The following is a 19,921-nucleotide window of genomic DNA, read 5'->3' on the forward strand; positions in this document are numbered from 1 at the left end:
GGTCCAGATGCCATGATCTTAGTTTTTTTAATGTTGAGTTTCAAGCCAGCTTTTGCACTCTCCTCTTTCACCCTCATCAAGAGGCTCTTTAGTTCTTCTTCACTTTCTGCCATTAGGGTGGTATCGTCCGCATATCTGAGGTTGTTGATGATTCTCCCTGCAATCTTGATTCCGGCTTGTGATTCTTCCAGCCAACACCAAAGATTAAGTGGGCCATTTTTACTTATCTCATGTTTTGCATGCTTCTGGTTCATTCGTGTCCCAGCCCAAGGCTACCTCCGCAGGCAAATGTCGTGTAATGCTGGCAGGCAAAGTACCAAAACAAACCTCTCCTCTTTTTTCTTTTTTTGCAGCGTCAATAGAAATTATGAAAATGTGTGCGCGGTAAAATCAACGGAGGTAGCCACTCCAGCAAAGCTGATCTGTTTAGAGTGGCAGTAAAGCTACCCTTTTAGGAAAAGGAAAAGAAAGAGGAGTCAGGTTATAAAATAGCCCAGTCAGACATCTAAAACAAGGTTGGGCATGACTGATATCAAGGTATGAAAGTTGGATTTCTCTGAGGGGGGGGGGTCCCAAATCTAGGCAGGGCGCCGTTTTCTCTTCCATCAGCTCTGCGTAGTCCTTCGCTTTAGGACTTCTTGGCCTTTGGGCCATCAGCTCTTGAGTTCCGTGTGTGAACCAGATGGGAATCAAGAGACCCCCTCCTGGATTTCAGCCCCTTCTTGCACTTCAGCCACGGTGATGCCATGTTTAAGCAGCACCGGACTGGTGGATTCCTCTGCTTCTCTACCCTACCACCCATCTTGGAGGACCAGACACCCATTGTCTTCCTTTCCATGGGTGGGTCTTGGCGCTCTTGTGATTTCCACTGATTGACCTTTTCTATTGACTCGCCCACATGTTATGCCTTCCTGTCTGGGGCATCTAGCAGGGGACCGGTAAAAAGGAAGGAAGGAAGGAAGGAAGGAAGGAAGGAAGGAAGGAAGGAAGGAAGGAAGGAAGGAGGAGGAGGAGGAGGAGAAGGAGAAGGAGCAAGAAGGAGAAGAAGAAGAAGAAGGAGAAGGAGAAGGAGAAGGAGAAGGAGAAGGAGAAGGAGAAGGAGAAGGAGAAGGAGAAGGAGAAGGGAGGGAGGAAAGGGAGGAAGGACATAACCAGCATTTTGCCATTCTTCCTATCACAGTACTTGCAATAGATTAGCTTTAACCTTGGTTGAGTTCTTTGGGGTTCAGCAGTTGTTTTGCCTGAACTCAAATCAAATCATTATTACGGTCAAAGATCAGCAAGGAGGAGCCAAGATGGCGACACACTAGCAGCTCCTGAGATAAGCTCCCAGCTTGTGACTGGCCTCGCCCCTTCTGACTTAGTCCTACAGCCCAAAAATGCCATCCAGAGGCAAGAAAAGAACCCGAACCAGCCCTAGTAACGATACTGGGGCCCACAAACCCAATAAAGCAGAGAAACTGATGGGGATTGATTCCTACGTCCCCAACGCAGAGACAACAAAAACGTGTTGCCCAAACTCAGATTTTTAGTTAACGAGTCAGTAAAGGAGAAGTTAGAAAATGGATAAATTCAGGAACCAGGTTAAGTGTTTGTGTGAGTGCTGTGGTAGAATAAAGGTCAGAGGTGGGGACCATAGAAGTAAAATGACCCATAGTTTAAACCAGCTGTGGGTATTTTTTCAAAGGCTGTGTCCCCAGAAGTAATCCATTTGAGGCTGCATCATATACCAATCATGGGTAGAGCCCCTCAAAGCATTCTTAAAGTCCACCCCCCCCCCCCCCAAATACACACAAAACAGACAATTTGGCAGTGATAGCACCAAGACATGACATTGGGGCACGAGGATGAGGATAGGCAAGATATCTCCAAACACAGGAAGAGACGGTGTTGCCCTGTGTAGAAAGTTTGATATGTTCCTGATTTGGATCCTCTTGCCAGAGTCTAGGGTAGGCATAAACCTATTCCACAAAAGGGTTATTCTCATTGCTTTGACACACCTTGTTTTCTGTCTCTCCTTGTCCTCGGATTCCTTATTTGACTGACCCTGTGCTTTAGATGGGATGTGTGTGGGTCAGCCCTTCCAGGTAGACCAAGCAGGAAACAGACCCCATGGGTTTGACCGTAACTCTGCTTTATTGATCTAAGCTAGAGCAACAGCATCTTGAAAGCCTGGCTGTGTCTTCCCCTCCCTCTTCTTATACCCCAGTGAATTGGCTGGAGCCAGTCTGAGCATCTTTCTCATGCCTTCTTAGCACATATTTTTGTTTTGCTCATAACTGTTTCTGCATATTTGATCCAAGGTCATCTCTATGGCTGTCCACAATGTGTCAGGAGGTTGGCCATGGCATAGGCATGGATTTGGGGCTGCAGCTGAGGGTGAGAAAGGTTTACCTTTCCAACAGTCTAAAGACGTTTCTGCAGATGTTCTGGGCATGAGGACAGAACATGACCAGGGCATGACCAGAAGTGAGAATTAAGTGTCTTGATGAAGTAAAGATACTGCTGCAGAAGCTAAAGATTGACAAGGAAATTTTTAAAAAAAAGCATTAGTGCGTTTGTCACAGCACAGAACACCAAAACCCACGGCTGTGTCCCTCTTTCCATGGGACGCAAACTTGAATTGTGCATTTTGCAATAAATAACAACCCTGAATATTATAGGAGCTGAAGCCTAATTCAGTTAAATGACTCCCAGTTGATGAAGGCCGGATGGTTATTTTTGCAGATATAACCTTTCTCGATTCTAAGCCTTGAGCGTGGGAATAGTTTAGAAATTAAAACAGGCAAGTTAATAAATATATAAAATTAACAGGAGTTATCTATGTTCTTATCATAGCCGTTACCATATTAGGAACACGTGAAGCAGAATGAGAATTAGAGGTCAGTCTGTAACTTAGTTTTTTCTCACTATCTCTTTCTTTTCTCTCTTTCTCCCATCATCTTTTCTTTTTGGGTGTAGGTAAGTTTCTTGTTATTTTAGTTATTTAATCTCCAAAATGAGTAATTCACATTTGTTGTTTAAAATAAAATTCAGCATCCGGGTCAGTAAAATAAAGCATAAGGGGAAGAGAAGCGAGGGGAAAATTGTGATTAGATAAAGACTGGATTGTTTCGTATAGAACTGATAAGCTGTGGATCTGATAAGCAAATATTAAATATATTATTCTAGACCTAATTTTAATTGAAATCTCTTGGACTTACTTTTGAGTAGAGGCATAGGATTGCCATACAACCCTATTTCAATGATTTTTGAAAAGTTGTTCTCCCACTATGACCATTCCACCTAAAGCATTTGGAACACGGTTTGCCCGGTTACACACTAGCCCTGTTTCTCAGCATGCCAATGCGAGAGGCAGCAGATATTTCAGGATCGCATCTTGGATGCTTCTGACCCCACTTCGGAAGTGGCCATCTGTTCCACTCCATCGACTTGAGAAAGGAGCAGGTTGTTGTCGCTCAGCAGCTGTGGGATCGATGCCTGATTGTTTCCTGGCCAACATGGAGGATTGTCAATTACACCACTGGGACATAGTACCGTAGGCACGTTTGAACATAGCACCCTAAGCATGTCCTGGGGAAAAGCATAGGGAATGTCCAGAGAAGAAGAGAAGAGGCTTCAAGACGAGAAGGATGTAAGTTGGCTGGCTAAAAAAAACAAAAACTGGGGGGTCATATATTTATCACATGGGTACTTGCCCCAAGGAGCACTATTTCAACATTGCTTAGGTCACATTGTTCATCTCTCTTCCCTGAACAGGGAGAGAAACTGAGATAGATTTCCCTGTTTTTGTACAAAGTCCAGCGTGACGCCTTTGGGTTGTATAACCTCCAAGACTATATGACTCAAAAGTGCCTTCTGTTTGTCTTTCCCACTCAATTAATGCACTTTCCATCTCTGCGAATAAGTGGAATCCTGCTATCTCTACTAAGCCTACATTTGGTTTCCCCAAGCCCGCTCCATTAGCGCGACTGGTGCCTGAACTTCCTTATTGACCGTAAATGTTCCTTGGCTCTGCTTGACATCCGGAGAGCTTTCATAGGGGTTCAGAGAAAAGGAAAGGAATCATGAAGGAGAAGACATGGAAGGCACCCCAATGGTTTGGGAAATGGCATGTCACAGACAGACAGCACCTATTAAGCAGGACTGGGCCCAGTTTGCATTTGGTTTGCAGGCCACCAGGAGATCCCAGGGCTGGGATCAAAAATGACCCCAGAAACAGGAAAGGGCTAAGGGCAAAACGGATTGCCTCCAAGAAATCCTCATGGACCAGCTCATGACGTCACCAGGAGTTGCATTCAACCTGAAAGGGCCCTGACCTTTAACATTAGAAATTACAGTGGATTAATGCTTGCTGCAAAATCTGTTTTTCTTTCACAGAACAATCTTGCACTGCAAGAAGAGTTGAAAACCTTCAGATATATTTCTCAGCCCCAAACTTCTTTAAATCTGCTAGCCAGCTGACCGTACAAATATTCGTTCTGAAAATAATTGTTGAACTCAAGATGTCCACAGGGGAAGGGGGAATAAAAAAGTCAAGATAGCTGCTGTGACCATGGGATTGACACTCTGCCATGCTTACAGCATATGGGTATGGCAATGACCATAAAAAAGAAATGGGGCATCAGTCACATGGTCACAGCAGCCATATTGACTCCCCCCAGACATTTTTTGAAGTCTGCATTTTACTATATTTTGAGGTCTGCTAGAATCAAGTCTCTGAAGTACCTCAGTTATTATATACCTATATCTGTCCAGCAAGTATTATTTATTTGATTTATACTCCACCTTTCTGCTTTTGCTATATGATGAACAAAATTTAAAAACAACAACAATCGTGTTCTATTTGCAACAGAGCGCATAGTGTCACTCTTTCAAGGCAAGCCAGGTCAGGAACCAGACTCCACAAGGGCTATGGGAACCCTGTTTTATTTTTGCAGGGTGTAATAACAGATTCTTGAAAACCTGACCATTTCTCTTTCCCCCTGGTTATACCTAAGACAGCCAAAGTGGGCCAAAGTTTCTTCCTTACTCCCTCCTAGCTATGTTTACACATGGCTGTTGGGCACCTTCCTCAAGGCCATACTCCTCTTTTACACCATCTCCCCTGTCAGAGTCATCCTCCTGTGTGCAAATAAAACACTGGCAAGTTGCAATGGGAAGTGCAGGCTCCCTCCCGCCCCCCTCGCTTGATAGCTCCCCAAGGCCATAGACAAGTCTTGCAGATGAGCTACCTGCAGTTGGAAAGTGGGGCTGAAGTAAACCTGCTGGCTTCCCAGGAATAGTCTTGGCCGGGCAACACACGTGACAAGATAAAACGTGGACTTTGACATCTGCTCTTGCTGTCAGCCACCAGAACTCTCTCTAAATTGCTTGTTTTAAACCTTCCCCACATCCAGCAGGTCTATTGCCATGGAAGAGATGTGATATCTCTTCCTTTAAAAGAAGGGGAACATACAAATGGCTATTGGGAAGCAATCATGGAGAAAAGCAATGAATCAGTCTGTAGCGTCCATGAAGGTCCTCCTTCCAAGCCCAGCCAGATGCATCGTTTGTTGCTCTCTAATTCAGATCTACAACCTGTCTCCCTGCCCCCAGTCTTTCTAGAGGGTCTCTGAGGGGGGTCAGAGTTGCCTGGTTTCAGGATTCAGGGAGGGAGGGATGAGAATGGAAGATCATATTCAGATTTACGCAATACTCATCATGCATTTCATTCTGCAAGCCAGGAACATAGGTGATATAAAAATTGAAATGGGAAAAAATTGTGCTGACCTGGATCAGACAAGGTCTGAGAGATGTGTATCTGTGTATACCTGTACTGGATGGATTGCCCCCTCTAAAAAATGCTTCCAATCCTGAATGCTGCTTTGATTAAAAGCAACTCTTTATTGAAAATGCCCTGTTGTCTGTAGAAGAAGGCACCTAATTCAGCATTGGTGGGTGTCTCTTTACACTACAAAGGGATGGGGGGTCTGGAGATTGAGTAGTGGCTGGGAAAAGAAAAAGATTTTGAAATCCTGAATTGCTGCTTGCTCTTGAGGAGATCATTTGAACGTAGGTCCTCTCTTTAGGACCTACAACAGAAGTTTTGTATGCTGTGCAAAATTAAGAATGAAGTTTCTATAAAAAATGTAGATGTCCAGAAAATACTGGAAATCTTTCCCATTTCTAGGGTCCTGCCATGAAAGTATGGATTGTACTTTTGCAGGATCCATTTATATTCCTTTTGCAGAGATCTGGTAATCCAAATAATCTAACTGGATTATTCCTCTGGCCTAAAGGCCGTAATAAAGATTTGATTTGATCCAACTGGGGAATGTCAAACAGACATTTTTTTCCAATTTAGCAAAAAGCTTGTTTCTGCAGAGTTGCTCTAAGACCCTTCTAACATGAGTCTGGTACAAAAATAGGTCTTCTGAAAAAAAATCAGTATGTCATCCAAATACATCACTACATGTTTATCCAAAATACCAGAAAGTATTTCATTCATGAATCTAGAAAAGATTACGCTACATCTAACCAGCCTAAATAGCATCATTGTGAATTCAAATTTCCCATATCTGATATCATTTAGATATTCATGTTTCTCTTTTGTTCTCGTTAAATTGTACACATCTCTTGACTGTCCTGAAAATGAACATCTTTGAAGGCAGTTCAGTGGGTTTAAAATATGAGGGGGTGGGTAGCGATCCCTAATGGTCACACTGTTCAGGAGTCTGTTATCACGACCAGTCCTCATGAAATTATCCTTCTCAGGCACAAAAAAGGTGGATGCAGACACTGGAGATTTAGAAGGGCAAACGCAACCCTTCTGGTTATCATCCAGAAAGTCCTTCAATGTGGCTAACTCTTGAGTAGAGGTAACGTATTGACTCTTAGCTGGAACTTCAGGTTGACAGTACAGTTACATGTCCAGTGAGGAGGCTTCCTGCTCCCCCAAAACAGCAGCCAATTCTGTGTACTTTCCTGGTAAGGAAGGGGATTCAGGGAGCTGTGTAGGAGAGGGAAAGGGTAAGAGAGGGAAGCCTGCACACTGTTGACTTCTTTGGGACAGAAAAGGAATTGTTCCTTGCTCCCAGGGAACATCTAGATTATCAGTGCCCAGCATAATGGGAACATGGAAGGAAGCTGTGACATAGAGTGGCAAGAATTGTGTATGTACTGTCAGGGCCAAAATGTTTTGCAATGGAAACAGGACCAGCCCGAAGTGTGTTTTCACAAGCATAGATTTATCTAATAACTGTGTAGGCAATTTAAACCTTTTCACTGGGGTTTAAATTGAGTGTTGAAGAGTGAAGGAAGAGGCTCCAACTGTTTCCTTCTGTTGAAAGGTAGAGAAAACAGATTGTCCTCATTTACCTGCCCTTATTTCTAGCCAGCACTCTGAGCGTATTGTGGGAAAGTTGCCCATCCTTTTGTGTCCCTTAAGGTTTAACTTGTATCGAAAGCAATGGATTGATCTAGCAGACCCACCTGGAAGATGGGGCCCATGGTGGAATCTGCACAGTGATGTTTGCGGAGAAAGGGCGTCACAACCATTGTGACCCCCTTTCCTTTTAATGTACATTGTAGCACATGTAAGAACAGGGGCAGGGCTTCAACTGCACGGTTATGGCTGCCATATTGACTTTTTTGACTTCCCTTGAGGTGACCCCTGAATCGGTACCTACTTTGTCTTGGTCTTTTTTTGTGATTGATTGATCCCCCCACCCTCTCCCAGAACTCACAAAGTATTCCCAGCTGGTGGAAATTCAAGGAAGGGTTTCTTCGACTCCGCTTGGCCTCCTCCATTCTAAGATTCCAGTTGCAAGAGGTGGAGTTATGTGTCTCGCACCCTCAGTTTGTTGTGAAGCTAACAGGAGGCAGCAAGATTGGTGGAGTGATGACACACGTAATTCCTGCTGGGTGAAGTCCTCTCCCAGGTCGGATTCCCATCCTCCTGATCACCCCCAAACCAAACTTTATATACTTACCAGTGGGTCAGAAAGGACTTCACATCTAACATGACATTCATAGGATTGTGCTGGAAAACTGAAATCCCAGACTCAAATTATAAATCCCATTCAACTTCTATGCTATAAATTGTCCCTGATAAATCACAATTGTGGCATGTGCAAAGTGTCGTTCTAACTGTCCACTGCAGCCAGGAGTAACAGCCAACCCTGGTTGGGAATGTGGGAAATATAATCTAAGATCTCTGCAGGATTCCAGGCTCGGAAGGTCTTGCTAGATTATTTAAAATAAATACGTTTTAAATAACTTATTTTCTTCTGGATGCACATGCCTTCGGTTGTGTCCCTGTTATCCTCCAAAAAAGGCACACAGATCTTGACCTTAAAAGGGCATTGTCCCCACATTCCAGATAATTGTGGTATGCTGGTCAGAGTTTTTGAAAAGATGACAGCTGCAGCCCCACCAAGCGTGCAGTATTTGCCTCGGGCTCAGTTGAAACATGCAGCCCAAATCTCTTCAATTATCTCTGTGGACACTATGGATTTGCAGGGTTTATAAGCTTGTTTACGAGTTTACAAGCTTCCTTATCAAGCACTTACAAAATGTCAGCGCTGGGCAGACGGGAATGTTTCGGCCGTATTGCAAACATCCTGTCATTGGGACAAATTGAAATGGTTGCAATGGTCTTCAGCTTGAAAGATAATCGCGGGGCAGAGAGACAGGATACCTGCATTCGGGAATGATTAGGGACTCTGAGCGAGCAAGGGGGCCACTGTTAGCGTCCCAAACATATTCCCTGTTTCTGAGAAAGGCTGCAAAAAACAGGATGAAATTTAAGAGCAACACGCAGAAAGTTCTTCACTTAAGAAAAAGAAAAGAACTAGGGGGATGCTGGGCTTGGTAATAGCACTGTACATAAGGAAAGAAACCTGGAATTGTAGTTACAGCAACCAGCAGAAGGCACCTGTACAGGTAGATTGTACAACTCAGTCGCTAAGCAGCATGGTCACTAGGCAGGAAATCATGTGAACATGATGGCCTTATGACCTCAATTCCCCTTTGGCCATTAAGTGAAGCACCACGGTCACTAAACAAAACATCACATGAACATGACTTAATGATTTTGCTTCCGTCTTCTCTGTTAACTCTGCTTGTTGCAAGTTGGTTGCGAAGCACACGAATGGTGACTCCTTAACTGCGGGACACTGTGCCAGTCGTAAATGTGGGGATTGTTTGCAAAGCCATTTTTTTTTACACCATCATAAATTTGAATGGTCACTAAATGAGGCAATTGGTAACTGAGGACTACCTGTAACTGAAGGAGGTCTCTGTCACTGAAAACCACATAGGATATACACTGTGTAAAAATTGAGAATTTTTCCCCCATCCAAGGGGGAGTGGGGGGGAGTGAAAGTCATGTAACAGCTCATACATGGGGGGCATGACATAATATCTGTATCTCTCTGCTCTGGGAGCTTAAGCAAAGGTGGACTGTGTGTGCCATTCTGATAGCATTTCTGAAATTGCAGCATGTCCCAAGTCGAGCGCGTGACTTCCGTGTGATGAGGCTGTTCAACAGGCAAATGCAGTTTTTGGCTGCATCAGTAGAAGTATCATTTCCAATACATTCAGCTTCGCTCAGACCCATGTGCTGTGTCCAATTCTGGGCACCCCTTTTAAAGAAAGATTCAGAGAAACTGGAACAGCTGCAGAAAAAGAAAAGAAGGATGATCAAAAGACCAGATTCTTACAAGGAGGAAACTGGGTAGGTTTAAACCTTGAGAAAAGGCAATTGAGGAGGGAAATAGTAGCATCTATGGGGAGTGCACAGAAGACCAAAATCTCTGGGATGTCCCCCAGAATGGAGGGTATGGAGTAAAGGTCTTATGAGAAAGGAAGACGGATTCTGGCTCAGTATGAAGACAAACTTCCAGATGTAAGAGTCGTTTAGCATTTATTGAGGAAGGCACAAGACCTCCTTCCATGGAGTACCTTCAGGCAGAGGCTGAAGAGCCTCTGTTCAAGTGTTTTATTTTGAATTCTTGTTCCTGCATTGACTGTATTCCCCCTTCCAGCCACAACACCTCCTCTTTGTGGTTTCATTACTATATTTGGGGATGAGTAGAAGAGGAAAGGACGGGGGCTGGTGGTAAGTTTGAAGGGAAACCCCAATCAACCTCTGACTTTTAATTTTCCAACAGCACTGCTTCAATCCAAGTCGTCAAACAATCTTTGTCGGGTAGACGTACAGGTGTATTATCAGATAATTAGTAAGCCCTTATTCTCCAAAAGGCGGAACATTACAGAAGTAGATTCTTAGATGAAGACAGACTCACCACCCCAGAACCACTTAAACTCCCCAGATGCCTTGTATTGTCTAATTAAACTCTTCACAGAGATGAAAATCATCTAGAAGAACGTCCTTTCCAATCAGCAGGCAGTTTGGGGATATATAAGAAAAGGTAAAGATTCCCTTGAGTCAAACACAACTCCTGGGATATTGTTTTAATTGCTTTAATATACCAAAAAAGAAAAAAAGAAAGGAAAGAAAGAAAGAAAGAAAGAAAGAAAGAAAGAAAGAAAGAAAGAAAGAAAGAAAGAAAGAAAGAAAGAAAGGAAATATGTTAAAAGCACAAAGGGAAATAGAGGGGGGGAAAATAACAAGAGAGAAAGAACAAATGCCTATTATGTTACTCACAGGAAATCAATATCCATTTTTAAGCATCTCATTAAATCTTAACCACATGGAATAATATTGATTATAGACCCAGTTCATGAACAGGAAGGGAATACAGATCAGTGTTCCAAAACTGTGAAACTGGGGGTTGCACTGTCTTTTAGGGGTCTCCATGGGGAAGGGGTGTCAAAAAAGTCAAGAGGCAGCCTCTAATGCATGATCAAGGGCCCAGCCCATTTTACATGTATCATGCCTGCTAACTTTGCCATCACGCTGATTCTCAAGGGTGTTTCTGGGCCCACAGAAGCCCAAGAAGTATCCTTAGGAAATAAAATAGCGCATGGCTACAGCCCAAGCAGTGCCATCTTGCCTTTTTTGACCTCCCCTCTTTTCTTTGAAGCATATCCTCTGCTCAAAAGACCAAGTATGCTAAGAAGTAACGGATGGAGTCCTGGAAGCTATTGGGGTGGCACTAGTTTGCCTTCTGGCCAAGAGGTCTTTTGTAACTGGTCTTACCCACAGGGGCAGCCTTTGGGGGAATGTGCAAACACTCATCCCTGGCAGCCGTTTTGTGAGAACTTCGCAGCAGGCTCCCAAAGATCCAGATGCAGGTATTGGCCCACGGGGGCCTCTGGGTTTTAGATCCTGGGGATTGTGTCTCCATCACAGCATTGGAAGAAGCTGTAAGCCTAGTAACCCTTACTTATAAGTTAACCCCGCTGGGGCCCTGGGGAAGACCAGAAGCTCTGTGGCTGCAGTCCATGGAAAAGCACCGTTTGAAGGGCAGATGGGGCACCTCCTCCACTTTAGCCTTGGATCCCAGGAGTTCATTCTACGGCTGGCTTAATTAAGTGGCCGTTGAAGATGATGTAGATGTCCGACTCCTCGCTATAGATAGCGTTCTCCCTCTCCCGCTTGAACATTCGTATCCAGACCTCGTCCCCTTCCAGGAGGTCCAGCATGAGACTTTGGCTCTGCATGATGCTTCGCTCGCTGGGCTGAGAGTAGAGGATCGCCACTTGGTCTTCATTCTTCATGATGTGAAGGTAGGTCTCCTTGTAGTTCCAGGTGTGGACGTTCAGGCTGAAGAAGTAGATTCCGGGGACGTAGCAGAAGAAGCTGCCAGTGAACATGTTGAAATGCTTATAGAGGTTGACGAACTCGGTGTCGAAAGTGACCCGCTGATAGTAATCCAAACTGTGGAGGGGTTTGCTGCGGCCGATTGAGAAAGCAGCGTAATGCTGCTTGCATGAATGACCGGGGGGGCCCACATGACCTTTCTGTCCTTTCGGGCCACTGGAACCCTGCAGGCCTGGCTCGCCTGATTTGCCTTCGGGCCCGGAGCGTCCTTGTTCCCCCATCTCGCCTTTTTCACCTAAGGGCACAAGAAGGAATGAGGCTTTGCAGATCAAGACAACCTGGCCTTTCTTCAGCAGCTCTCTTCCCCTGCCAAAGAGGGCCCTGTGGTGGGGATTTTGATGTCTCTGCTGGATGTTTTGGGGCTGATTTAAGGGCTGGTCATGGTGGAGGAGATGGTTCCCCGTCACAGAGCTCTAGGGCTGTGATGGAATGGACTTATGAAGGCCAGGCTCAGGGAGATAAGCGTGTTCTTAGCCCCCAACAGGAGTGTGGGAATTTCAAGAAGTTGAGGCTGGCACCTCCCTAAGGAATTCACGGTGTTGTGGCTGGCTGGCTTGGGAACTAGGGTTCAGTCTGGGGAGATTTCTAATAAGCTAATAAATGCAACAGAACTGTATTTGCATTGTCTCGTGGAGTTCTTTGGGTTGAACCTGACATCAATCTCACCAGACTGAACCCTAGTTCCCAAGCCAGCCAGCCACAATACCGTGAATTCCTTAGGGAGGTGCCAGCCTCATCCTCTTGAACTTCCCACGCTCCTGTTGGGGGCTAAGAACTCGTTTATCTCCCTGAGCCTGGCCTTCATAAGTCCATTCCATCACAAGGGCTGAAAGGGACTTTGGAGCACTTGTGATCCAAACCCCAGAAAAGGCCTCCTTGGAGGACTCTCATCCTGGTGTCTCTCCCTTGAGATTGAAGGAAAGGGTGGGAAGCTAGGGAGCTGCATGTCCTGTGGGTGCAAGGCACCCACCCATACTTCTTGGCTCCCTCATCATTCATTAGTGCAACAGCAGCACACTCTCCCCTCGGGAATTCTCCTTCAGAAACAAATCTTTTCTTATCAGACTGAACGAGAACCGTAGGAAAAATGCAGGGGAACTCTTTAGCCAGGCTCTGTGGAACACGCTCTTCACAACACAACTATGGGTGAGGGACAGGACTGGACGTTAGGCCCTGTTAATTCAGTGCATGGACAGAAACTTACTTATTGTTTGAAACTTTCACTTTTCTGAATTTTGTAATGCAACATGCAAGTTTTAAAAAGTGCTATCAGGTAAGAGCGTTCAAAAATAAATATATTCATGAAAATAGTGTGCTACGGTAGGGAAACAGATTGCTTATTTGGTGAAAATGCGAACAACAATGCATATCCTTCCATAAGTGTGCAATATAATTTGTAGTTATTTGGGTACAATTAAAAAAAAGCCAAGTCTGAAATAATGAGAAACTAGGAAAAGCCAAGCTTAACACATTCACAAAAATAAGAAAGGGAGAGAATTGTCATATTCACTTAACCCTATTAGTAGGATTTTTTAAAAGCATTTATATGTGTAGACTTATCACAAGATGAGATACTGATCAGACCTTTGCAGAAAGGAAAAAAAAAATACCAAGAGATTGCTTGCCTTTTAAGATGTGGATATCAATGGTGGGCTGGATCTTAGGGAGCGCGTAAACGGAGTCGCTGGTCATCCGTGTGTATCGGGAAGTAGTAATGGAGACGGGCTGCTCGCCCTGCCTGCAACATCGTACACATGATGGAGCCCTCCAAGCCCTCCTCTTTGGGGGTGCCTTTTCGCCCGGAAGACTGCTGGCATGCAGAAAATACACCAAGAGCAGGAGAAAGGTGGCATGCATCTTTAACTGGCCAAAGAAGAAAGGGTAAGTGATTTAAAAGAGGAAAGTCAGCTGCCCTTTTAGAAACGTCTGCCACATTAAAAGCACCGCAGGACCGGTCGGGAGTCAGGGGTGTTGCTCTTTCTGCCAGCCGGATGGCTTATTGGAAGAAAGACAGACTTTTGGCTGCATATCAGCAGCAGTGCCCTCGGTGGCCAGGAAGGGGCATTGCAGCTATCCACTCAGGGGTCATGAATGGCCCTCGGGCTTTCCCCAGATTATTTAAAAAGAGCTAACTCTGACTCTGCTGATAGGAGGGCACTCCCGGCTGGACCTGATAACAAAGAATGGCCACTATCACGTCTCCGTTGCAAAAAAGAGGATTTTTACTTGCTATTCGGTCATTTCTGTATCAGAAGCCAGAAGCCATCCTGCTTCTCTCCTAACAAAGCTAAGAATTTGGGGGGAAAAAAGGGAAAAAAAAACCCAGACACACCAAACGTTTGAAGTTCAAAGCTCAGAACTTTACCATTTCTATCATTTAATTCTCACTGGCCTCTCTTTTGCCCACTCACCCTAGAATCTTTGCTTTTCTTTTTTTCTTTTGATGTTCAATTTCTTCCCCTTTTCACGAGGGTTGTCTATTCAGGGTTTAAAAAAAAATAAATGAAAATTTGGTTTCTTAATTTTCATCTCACTTCTCCTCTGTTCCAGCGAAAAGTCACCCCAGCGCTGACACCATTTCAAGACCAGCAGCCATTCTGAAGAAGGGAACTGAAGTCCTCTCCCGACGAGACGCCCCTCCTGCCCTGGAGTCCTCCTCTCTGTCTTATTAACCACACAGACTGTGCAGCGAAATGCCACACCCCACAATATTCTCTCTTATTTCCTCTAAGCAAGGGGCACAGTTATTCTAGGGAACACATCTGGCATCTGGGGAGCTGTCTTAACTGGCCACCACGATGGGGCTCGTCCACACATAAAGCATTTGCATTTATATAAAGCATTTATATAAAGCATTTATATAAAGTGACAAAGCGTCACGTTATAACCAAGTGGTGAGATTGCTCTGACCGCACCCCAGGTTATTTCTGTCCTTTTTTGTGTAGAGGTGGGCAGATTTATATCCATGGACCAAAAGTATACATTTAAAAAACCAAACCAAACCCTGAGCTTCTTTTCTGTGATGTGATGTCAAAACTCTTGGCACATCCTTCTGTTCTACCTCTTCCAAGTATTTTCCAATTATTTTTCTTCACTGAATTTTTAAGACGGTGCCTGATATTACATTATCACTTCGAATTCCAGGCATTGTTTCTGCTCAGTTTGGTTTTGGCTCCCGTCTTCCTCTCTCCAGTCCAAGGATGTTGCTGAGCATTCTTGTGCAACTCCAGCAAATGTTATTTAATTTGGATAATATATATTTAAACCTCCTTTCCTTCTGCGTACTGCTATTATAACTAAGCCCAGATTGTTTAGAGGTGAGGGGAGAAGGATTTTTACCTTCTCTGATCCCATACATTCTGATTCAAACAGGCTCTGCTTTTTTAAATAGACGATATGAAATCATATTATAGTATTATTTATACTGTATTGGTGAACAGAACTGAGACGCTTGATTCTTTTTGCCATTTTCTAAAAAGGAATCCAGAAAAACAGAAAAGGCATTTTTGTAAAGGTAAACCTTATTTCAGAGTTTTCTTTGTTCTGCGGCTCTTTATGAATTTTTTATGCAGTCACTTTCTATCCTCAATTCTGGAAAAAAGTGTGTGTGTGGCGGGGGGTAGAATTAGTACTTAGAAAAATTCTTCCATATTTTTCTCCTAACAGTTTTCATTCAGTTGACTGGAATAGAAAGGGGCATTTATCTTAATTTCCAATGATGGAAATTTTCTAAATTGTCCTGGGCAGGATGTCATGCTCTTACTTAGTGACAAGGTCTCTGAAAGGGGTGTACATGTGAATGTTCGTCTTTTATTGCAAGAGATTGAGGTATCCACAGGGTCAGAAAAGGCAGGGTGGCCATGATGGTGTGATTGAAACTCCACCAGTTTTCTTATGTGAGTTGCACATGGAGGACACATTTTAAAGGGACAGACCTTCAATCACACCGTTGTGACTGCCACCTTGACATTTTTTTAACTATATTTGCAGACACCCCTGCAAGGGATGCTAGGAGGACATTCCTCCCTGGGGGTGAAGCAGCGGTTCTCCTGTCACCATTAAGGGAGATCCTGCCCTGGAGAAAAGGTGGGGAGAAGAATGTCTCCTTCTTCTGGAAAAATTTGGAGAGATTTTCCATGCGGTTGTTCTGCTTGCAAATCTAGCAGAGAACACCATCTGTGCTCAGTGCAAAAGTCCCACCTTTCTGCTCACTTTTCAAAGCAGTTAATTAAAAAAAAAAAGATTAAACGTAAACATTTCATACGTTCAAATGGGAAGGCCTGGATTTTGGAGTCACAGGCAAGGCTTTGGGGAGGACAAGCTCTGTAAGGCACATCTAGGTTTGATTGTGCACATGGTACTGTATTGACAGAATCAAGGACCACAAAACTGGCTGGCAAAGAGAATTACAAAAAAGAAAAAGATAATTCCTTAAAAATAGATCCCCCCCCCCGCAAGGATTTCTTCCCTTAAAAAGAAAAAAAAGGACAAACCCAGATTGAAATTGATATGAGCAAAGCTGCTCAGGTAACTGATAAGCAAAGAAAAGCTACTAATGTGACATATAAAAGGAAGGAAGGAAGGAAGGAAGGAAGGAAGGAAGGAAGGAAGGAAGGAAGGAAGGAAGGAAGGAAGGAAGGAAGGAAGGAAGATCCAGGCTCAAAATTATGGAGCTTCTTTCATTGAAATGCAGAGGTATTAGAAAAAGAAAACTATGAAACCAAGCAGTTCCATTTTTTCATCTTATCATGATGGCTCCTGGATTTCTTGCAGGCACTGCATTTAAATATGATGTTTCCTTTGGTAGAATGGAAGATGCCCAAGGGAGGTTAGTAGATTCATCAGATCATCTTTCTATTTCCAGATTGGCATTTGATCTTTCAGAAATGTTCCACTGATCTGGTTAAATAATTGTGCCAAATCATATTTGTGAATTCAAGAGAGTAGTCAGGATATATACTAGAAAGGTTTAAACCAGAGTGGTAATTGAATGGGGCAGAGATAATAGATTTCTCTCATAACGCATCATACAGTGAAATGGAATATCAACAGCTACCGAAGAAGCAATTAAAAAAAAAATAGATACTGCCCAATTATCCCCTAAATGGGTGGCTGAAGACTTTTTTCTTTTTCAATGACCAATCCTCTTGCTCCCCACTTTGTGCTCTACAGAGGTAAGAAGCTGCTAATGCCATCAACCTCAGCCAGGGATGATGGAAGATGGTTCCAACAAACTAGGACGGAGGGAGCTGGGAAACTTGCTTTTGACCCACAGTGATGTCTCATCTCCATTCAGATGCAACCCACTGTTGAGGGTTGAGTATCAGATGCTTGCAACAAACAGGAGAGAAGAAGTGATTCTACCAGTTGAACTAATCCAGGTAGTCCTTGTTTAGTGACTACCTTGTTCAGGGTCAGTTTGCAGTTACAACAGTGATGAAAAAGTAACTTTGTGATCAATCCTCGCATTTACGACCTTTGCAAGTGTGAAGTAAAATCATAAAATCGTGATGTTTCACTTAGCGATTGCTTCCCTTGATGACTGAGTTGCCATCATTGTGGTCACTAAACAAGGACTACCTGACCAGCAATCAATACAGTGCCCAGCATATCAGTGGGACTGGACCACGTTCTTTAATTTGTGACTTTTAGTGTCATTTGGGAGAACCATTGTTAAATCATTTTTCACCATTTAACCATTTGTTTAACCCATGTTAAAGAATTTTCCTGATTGCATTGAGGAATGTTAAGATATAGCTGTTAGAAACTTGGCCATGTAGCAACAGTGATGCACCATAAGAAGGTCTCCGTCAAAGGACAGAATGACTTCCTGTAGCCACAAGCAATTTTGCTTGTACAGGGAGACGGTTGGATGTTTGAAAATGGTTTAGATTTTGTTTGTTATATTGGACTTTTGGTCAATTATTGCAATGAAAGAGATCAAAGTTACACTAGGTAGCAGCGGTGCTGGGGAGGTGAAAGAATTCAAGATGATCATCACAGCAACACAATAAATGCCCCACTCCTTTAGAAGTTTGTGCTTGTCGATGCATTTACAAAAGGGGTGGGGCCAGCTTGACTACGTTGACCCCTCCTGCAGACCCCAGTGTCAGACAAGTGTATATTTCCAATCCAGTTCACAGGTTGGGTCAGTTTTGAAGGACCCAGCTTAGGGGCACGTGACCTTTCTAGAACTCAAGAGTACATTTGCCCTTGGGATGCACACAGAGGGCTGCATTGAGAGACAACACAAATAGCATTAATTTAATCTAAGGTAACTGGAATTGGATTTAAATTCATTCAGTACAGTAAATGGGATTGTTCTCCATCCCATCAAATTAAAAATTACAGTTTGGTAGTAACTTTTCTAGGGGTGTCTGCAGGGTGTGGTCCAAAGAGTCAAGGTGGCCGTCACAGCAGAGAGATCAAATCTCTGCCCAGCAGACATAAAAAATGGGCAGAGCTTTTTTGACCGTATCCTGCAGAAACCCCTGGTGCCTCCGAGGGTTTGAGGGTTGGAGGAGCAGCGACGTGCGTCCTACCTCAAAAATGTTGGAACCGGATGTCCTCCCACCTCCTCCCTCTCCAAGCCCAACTCTTCAAGCCTCTGCTTTATGAAGAGCAGGCCAGCAGCTAGTTTTCAGGGGAGCCAATTGTCCATCACCTAGAGAGGCTCCCTGCTGGCCCAGAGAGCGATGAACCAAGGCTGCTCCTCCTCCTCATTTGATGATCAGAGAGCCACCCAAGCATGGGTGCATTTTGTACAGATCCAAATGAGGACGGTTCTTCTTTTTTTTGAAGGGAGCAACTGGGAAAAAAACACGTACATTGCACATTCATCCACATTCAGTGGTCAAAGTGTCTGTTTTATTTTGCCTAAAGATTGGGCCAGCCCTGACCTCATAATCATGAAATTCCCTCCTGGTGGGCTTCATTCATTTCAGTTCTTTTAAGGCAGGTCTTTAAAATGGACAATTTCTCTCTCACACACACACACACACACTATCAGCTAGTGCAATGCTATTTTATCTGTTTTATGTGCTTCGTTTTAGAAGGGATTGGTCCTAAAGAGGGAGGTACTCAACATCTCAGCTAAATAAATGAGTTAGTGCCATGCAGAGAAAGATTTGCATTTTTTCGAAACCAATCCTCATTCAATTTTTTTTTCCCCAAAGGAAAAGAGAATTTCAGTGAAATAATCCCAGAGACAGTATGATGTACTGGCTCTAAGTGAATTGCTCACTGGCCAAGAGATGTCTGCAGATGTCCTGCTCTTAACTGTAGAAACATTTCTCCAGTGATATGGAGTCCCTGGCTTCCCACACTTTCACAGTAAGATTTTTGGTTGTTTGTTTGTTTGAACTCAAACTCTGAAGTCTCTCTGCTACCCAGAATGATAGAAACATGCGTTATGGGAAAGGCTAACAGCAGTAGGTCTCTTCACCACCTCTAAAATCCAAAAAAAATCAACCAAGAGTAATTTGAAAGAAATTCTCAACCAGACTGAGAATAAGGTAGAAAAACAGAAGCCGTTTTGCAGAGGAAGAAAAAGTCTGAGCAACTGCAAGGCAGATTTTAAAACGACATTAAAAACGGACAAATGCATCAGCATTTTACCTGGCTTGGATGGACGATCAGGAGGCTCACTCTGTGGATGGGTGGAAGAATGACGTTGACCCCCACGAGGGGAATACCTTGCGTTGATCTTTCTTTGGCAGCTATTCTCATGTGCCACAACAGACAGCCGGGAGAAAAATGATCTCTCCAGGACGCCCTGAGATTTAATGAGTGCTCTTCCGTCTAGGAAAAGACAGGGATTTCTGCAAAGAAATCCAGATGCCAGAGGAGAGGGGAAGAGGAGGAGGAACAGCTGCAAAACAGCCACGTCACTGAGAGCATTTTCTTTTACTTTCTCTCTTTCTGGACCAGCCTGTTGTTGCTAAGTCCTTCTCCTCCATCTTCAGGAGATTTTCACCGCAGCCAAAACAGAAGGTGGTTCAAGGTTGTTGATTCTGACCGCCAAGATGGAAAAGAAACCAGCCACAGATTTCCATGGGAACAAATTGGTGGGTCAGGGCGCCCATCAAAATCCCTCAGTCCCTCTCATTTTCTCGCCATGGAGGGACCAGAATACCCACACAGCCACAAACA

The 19,921-nt window shown here is 43.9% G+C and overlaps 1 protein-coding gene across 2 annotated transcripts; it reads right to left on the reverse strand.

Moving 5' to 3' along the window:
* Positions 1 to 11,350: 11,350 nt before the first annotated feature.
* Positions 11,351 to 19,587, reverse strand: LOC103049585 (complement C1q tumor necrosis factor-related protein 8-like). Of its 2 annotated transcripts, XM_088152826.1 has the most exons (4): positions 19,388 to 19,527; positions 14,182 to 14,247; positions 13,396 to 13,633; positions 11,351 to 12,005 (listed from the first exon to the last, which is right to left on the reverse strand). In XM_088152826.1, exons 3-4 carry the CDS (start codon positions 13,625 to 13,627, stop codon positions 11,458 to 11,460), a joined length of 780 nt encoding a protein of 259 aa, XP_088008952.1. In that variant the 5' UTR covers positions 13,628 to 13,633; positions 14,182 to 14,247; positions 19,388 to 19,527; the 3' UTR covers positions 11,351 to 11,457. The 2 variants fall into 2 exon arrangements, with proteins under 2 accessions (XP_088008952.1, XP_025025082.2); XM_025169314.2 differs by lacking the exon at positions 14,182 to 14,247 and having other exon boundaries at positions 19,388 to 19,587.
* Positions 19,588 to 19,921: the final 334 nt, after the last annotated feature.

This window comes from Python bivittatus, unplaced genomic scaffold (genome assembly GCF_059951505.1).
Source record: "Python bivittatus isolate LINGU-HERP-01145 unplaced genomic scaffold, Pbiv_v1 ctg000030_np1212, whole genome shotgun sequence".
Taxonomy (NCBI): domain Eukaryota; kingdom Metazoa; phylum Chordata; class Lepidosauria; order Squamata; family Pythonidae; genus Python; species Python bivittatus.